This window comes from Schistocerca americana, chromosome 7 (assembly GCF_021461395.2).
Source record: "Schistocerca americana isolate TAMUIC-IGC-003095 chromosome 7, iqSchAmer2.1, whole genome shotgun sequence".
NCBI classification, from domain to species: domain Eukaryota; kingdom Metazoa; phylum Arthropoda; class Insecta; order Orthoptera; family Acrididae; genus Schistocerca; species Schistocerca americana.
In genome coordinates this window covers 111576023-111582022 of record NC_060125.1, presented here as the reverse complement: position 1 = coordinate 111582022, position 6000 = coordinate 111576023, and the positions used below count along the sequence as shown (strand labels likewise).

The 6000-nt window shown below is 42.8% G+C and overlaps 1 protein-coding gene across 1 annotated transcript in view; it reads left to right on the top strand.

Moving 5' to 3' along the window:
- The first annotated feature begins 462 nt into the window (after positions 1-462).
- LOC124622585 (4-coumarate--CoA ligase 1-like) overlaps positions 463-6000 on the top strand; it is a 314336-nt gene continuing 308798 nt past the window's right edge. Inside the window, exon 1 of the mRNA XM_047148334.1 lies at positions 463-666. Within this exon, the coding sequence (XP_047004290.1) occupies positions 520-666 (147 nt within the window). The 5' untranslated portion in view covers positions 463-519. The remainder of the gene's footprint in view (positions 667-6000) is intronic.

The window sequence follows — 6000 nt, the reverse complement described above, 5'->3', positions numbered from 1 at the left end:
CTGATGACCTCAGAAGTTAAGTCCCACAGTGCTCAGAGCCATTTGAACAAAACGCTAACATTATTCTTAAGAAGTTCGCTCACACGTTGGACAGATGTAAGACAAAATGCCAGAACAGATTTTAACGACTCGGAAGATTTTTACTGTCAATGACAGCCACGAAAGCTTACGGACTCGGATTACAGATTCTCTGCTCTACATGCCCACCGTCGCACTGGACAGTTAATCCGACGTGCAGCTCATAATTTCACGCGTACACCTACATCTTGCCCTGTGACGCTGTGTACCGCACTGCCGGCTGCCGCATTCACAGGTCGGTGGCGCGGGCTCAGTGTGGTGTGCGGTGCGAGTCACCATTAGACTGCAGATCCTCGCCGAGACAAAGTTCGCAATGGTGGTGCCCGCCCGCCCGAGGTCATCCCCCACCACGCGGCGGCCACTATAAGGCAGCGGGCTCCGGAGCTGCCAGCTCGCCGCGGCGCTCGCTTCTCGGCTGTTCGTCACCGCGGACGTCTCGCCATGTCGGGGTCTTCAGCTACGAGTAACGCAACCGCCTCAGACGATGGGGTCATCCGCGGTCCGAAGCGCCACTTCCAGCTTCCCGAAGAGAGCCTCGGCCGTGTGCTGCTTCGGAAGATGATCGGCTACGGAGACGCCGTTGCGCAGGTCAGTGACCACATAGATAATATTGTGGGGAAGGCGAGACAAAGGTTCCGTTTCATTGGCAGGACACTTAGAAGATGCAACAAGTCCACTAAAGAGACAGCTTACACTACACTCGTTTGTACTCTGTTAGAATATTGCTGCGCGGTGTGGGATACTTACCAGGTGGGATTGACGGAGGACATCGAAAGGGTGCAAAAAAGAGTAGCTGGTTTTGTATTATCACGTAATAGGGGAGAGAGTGTGGCAGATATGATACGCGAGTTGGGATGGAAGTCATTACAGCAAAGACGTTCTTCATCGCGGCAAGATCTATTTACGAAATTTCAGTCACCAACTTTCTCTTCCTAATGCGAAAATATTTTGTTGAGCCCAACCTACATAGGTAGGAATGATCATAAAAATAAAATAAGAGAAATCAGAGCTCGAACAGAAAGGTTTAGGTGTTCGTTTTTCCCGCGCGCTGTTCGGGAGTGGAATGGTAGAGAGATAGTATGATTGTGGTTCGATGAACCCTCTGCCAAGCACTTAAATGTGAATTGCAGAGTAATCATGTACATGTAGACCCCGTTGGCTGCTAGCCCATTAATGAAGGAATCGTTAGCGCCAGGATTTCACCGGGAACAAGTCCCGCCCACTCACCCCCGGTTCCCGGTCTTTGTTCGGCGCCTGGGCATCGTTTCAATTGACCCACGTGGTTTACAGCGTTCGGCTGCACTTGGAGTGAATGTTAAATTAATATCTTGCCAGGTCTTAAATTTTGCCAGATAGTTAAGACACGTTACAAAAAAAGTGCACAATTGGCTTCAGCAGTGCCAGCTACTACCACAGCAAACATAAGAGAAAACAATTTAGCACTGAATTCTTTAAACACGAGAACTCAGTATTCAGATGAATAGCCTATGAACAAACATACTTCTATGTGAGAAAAAGCACCCAAAGCTGAAACAGGAAAAACCTACCCTCAAAGAATAATTTGCTCGGAGAAAGAGGACAACGGTATACTTGACACTTGAGTTTCAGAACTCGGACAGTATAGAAGAAACTAGCACCATTGTTCACTATAATTCTAGAGGACATCAAAATTACTTTGTTCTTGCTAGATCGATCCAGGCTGTTTTTGAGTGTTATTCACTGAATAGTTTTGCTGAAAAGTTTTAGGGGTGGAAGAAGAGCTAGCACAGCATGAAGGACGTTTTACAGCCGTGAAACACTGCAGCATTTATTTCCTCCATAACTGCTCTGTGACAAACATACACATCATCATTATTATTTTTAAAAAATGGTTTGAATGACATTTATGAAATTAATAAATCTTTATGTTAAAAATAGACAGGACAAAGAATAACGACAGATTATTTTCCTGAGACGTTTGCAACAGCATGTAGGACACTAATCACACAGAAACACCCACAATTCTTTATAACCTCATTTATAAGAATTTACAAGTTAAAATTCATCCATTACCCATGCAAATACTAACGAAATATGTCATATAAGCGCCGCCCGGTGTGGCCGAGCGGTTCTAGGCGCTTCAGTCTGAAACCGCGCGACCGCTACGGTCGCAGGTTCGAATCCTGCCTCGGGCATGGATGTATGTGATGTCCTTAGGTTAGTTAGGTTTGTTATAGGGGACCACTGACCTCAGATGTTAAGTCCCATAGTGCTCAGAGCCATTTTTGTCATATAAGCAAATATCTTACTGCTTTCATTAGGCATTTCTACTTCATGGCATTCTTATATTCTTCAATTTTCGTGAGCTACTATGAGGGCCTACATAAACAAAACGACTTTCACTGATTTCTCTTTAACGTTGATTTTAGACAACAGAGTTAGTCGGCTGCATCCGTGGCTTTACTACCGACATGACAGATTCAAGACCATTGTTTTCGCATTGTATGTTTGCTCTGCTGTTTCCCTCAAATAAACGTATTATAATAAGAGAATTAGTTAATGAAAATTTGTCCTTATTGCCCTTAAATAACATAAAGTTATTTTTTGTTTTCTATTGCTGGCGATGCTTTCAATTTTCTATAAATATTTATATTTCTTTAATAATGCAAATTCATGTTATATTACTATCCAGAAAAACTTAAATTTCTTATCATTACTGAATTTCATCACAGCGTAACATGTGTTGGACTGTGACGATAACAACTTTGATGAAGCTTCCAGTTTGCCGAACTGGCGGCTGTTTAGGGGAGGGCCCTACACTATGGATAGGCGTGGAGGGAGTGAATGGGCGGGACTTGTTCCGGGTGAAATCCTAGCGCTAAGGGCACGTCATTAATGATGGGTGAGCCGCACTTTCCTAGCAGTTTCACTTCGTCATCGGGCGATCAGCGAACGCACGAGGGCTCGTGAAGCTTCATTTATCTGTACAGCGATGTTAATCTACCTTCCACTTGCAGTACGAATACATTCTCACATTCAGCTAATGATTGATATCCAGCGTGTAGTGTCTGTCATCGATCCGCATTATGTTCGTAGCCGTTATCACCCTATGGTATTTTCGCTGCGTAACAATCTCGATTTAAAACAAGGAAAAAGCTCTGATTTGCAGCATCACGTTTTATCTCCTAGGTTCAATTGTACGTCCCTGAACTAGGATGAATTTTTCTGATACAGCTTCGATGTTACAGTGTGTCCAGCGGCACATTATCAACCCAACCCGCTCGGTATCCCTAATTTATTATCTTAGCCGTGGAGCAACTGGCAGAACATTTTATGGTATCAGCGTATGGGCGTCGTGTAAATCGCTGTCGAAACCTAATCGATTTCCAATACTTTCATTCCAACCGTTTAATAAATAGTCCAAGGAATTTGTAATTAGTAACATCGAGTCATAATTAATATCATATGCACTTCTAACAGAAATTATCGTTAAACCTTGATATTTCCTAATTTCAGGTCTAAGGCTGGCACGTGGTGTCAAAAATGGTTCAAATGGCTCTGAGCACTATGGGACTTAACATCGGAGGTCATCAGTCCCCTAGAACTACGTAAACCTAACTAACCTAAGGACACCACACACATCCATGCCCGAGGCAGGATTCGAACCTGCGACCGTAGCAGTCGCGCGGTTCCGGACTGAAGCGACTAGAACCGCCCGGCACGTGGTGTCCTCTTGCAAGGTTCTCTCATAGTATCGTAGTAGTTTCGAGGCTCTTGCATAAGTGCAGCACTCATATCTAGAAGTGTACCTAATGTAATGCAAATATTTTTTGAAAGCATTCTCCAAATTACGTAAGTGTTGTTTACTATCGTGAGCAAGTGACAGTATCACGGGTGGTCACATAGACTGAAAAGAAATGTAGTAAACAATAAAAAAGGGAAAGTGATTTACAGCTAAGATTGCAAGTGATGTTATGCTGCAAGTAAGAGTAGGAATCGTGAACGTTTGCTGACGCTTTACGTTACGGTAAACGATTTCCAAAATTATATGACTATGTACGGCTTAACAACTCGAAACATGTGTTGTCTTTCAAAGGTCAACAGCTTTTCGAATATCAGCAAGGAAAGAACCTACAAGGACACTTTGATGTATAACAGGAAATTATTTGAAAGTCGCAGCTGATTGTCACCGTAAATGCCGTTTTGTGCAAAATTTAAGCGGACGTTTTCAAGGAACTAGTGCCAGACAGAAACAAACAATTTAGACGTTTAACTCCGCTACAAGAATTCTGCGCTTGTCCTTGCAAATTGTTACGTTCTAGGCTATCAAGCTATTCCTCCATTGGGGGCACTACTGTTTCTTTGGGAGAACCAAAGTACTTCACAGTATTCACCTAAAAGGAAACTGCCTTACGTATTCGCATTTCTGTCATATTGGCTTTACTACTTGAAACTTCTTCATTTAAATGTGTGAATCTGTACTTAAATTGCTGAATGACGTTATTTGATTCTGAAACAGCTGAGTAAAACTGAAAGTACTGAGCCTACTTTCCTTTACTTTTTCTTATGTCAACACTGACCCATAATATTCTAGCGCAACGCAATCTACCTTGTAAATAGGCTGTTTAGGTTTTTATGTTGGTAACGCCATGTAGCGCTCTATATGAAAATCACTGACTGTGCTGTGTGCAGTTTGTGGCTGGTTTGCATTGTTGTTGGCTATTGTAGAGTTGGGCAGTTGGCTGTTAACAGCGCGTAGCGTTGTGCAGTTGGAGGTGAGCCGCCAGCAGTGGAGGATGTGGGGAGAGATGCCAGAATTTTAAGAGCGGGTGATCTGGACCTGTGTGCGCCAGAAAGAGTAAATTTGTAACACTGGATATCGTGAACTGATACATATATTACGACTTTTGAACACTATTAAGGTAAATAAATTGTTTGTTCTCTATTAAAATCTTTCATTTGCTAACTATGCCTATCAGTAGTTAGTGCCTTCAGTAGTTAGAATCTTTTATTCAGCTGGCAGTATTGGCGCACGCTGTATTGCAGTAGTAACGAAGATTTTTGTGAGCTAAGTCATTCATGAAAGGTATAGGTTATTGTTAGTCAGGGCCATTCTTTTGTAGGGATTTTTGAAAGTCAGATTGCGTTGCACTAAAAATATTGTGTCTCAGTTTAAGCACAGTCATTTATAATTTTTCTAGGGGGACGTTTGAGACTGCTCAAACAAAATTACAACCTGACTTCAAATAATTAATACGAAAGAATGGCCCTGAATAAGAAGCAATCTTGACAATAACCTATACATTTCATTAAGCACTTACCTCACAAAAATCTTCATTACGCGAACTACTGCAATACAGCGAGCGTCAATACTGCCAGCTAAATAAAAGATTCTAACTACTAAAGCCACTACTAATAGGCATGTGGTTAGCAAAGGAAAGATTTTGTTGCAAACCAAATAATGTATTTTTTACCTTAATAATGTAACATCCAGTTCAGACACGAATCTAAATCGTCATTGACACCCAGTACAAAGATATATAATCATGAATAATTTTCAATCTCCAAGTCGGATACTTCCAGGTCGTTAGCCTACGCTAACACATCAGACCTCTACCCTCCATCAATGCTAACTTCTCACATTTAACATCCATCACTGCTGGCTGTTCACCTCCAACTGCCCAACATCCCATCCCTGCTGGCGATTGACTTCCAACTGCCCAAAACTACTGGCGATTAGCCGGCCGGGGTGGCCTACCGGTTCTAGGCGCTACAGTCTGGTACCGCACGACCGCTACGCTCGCAGGTTCGAATCCTGCCTCGGGCATGGATGTGTGTGATGTCCTTAGGTTAGTTAGGTTTAAGTAGTTCTAAGTTCTAGGGGACTGATGACCTTAGAAGTTAAGTCCCATAGTGCTCAGAGCCATTTGAACTGGCGATTAA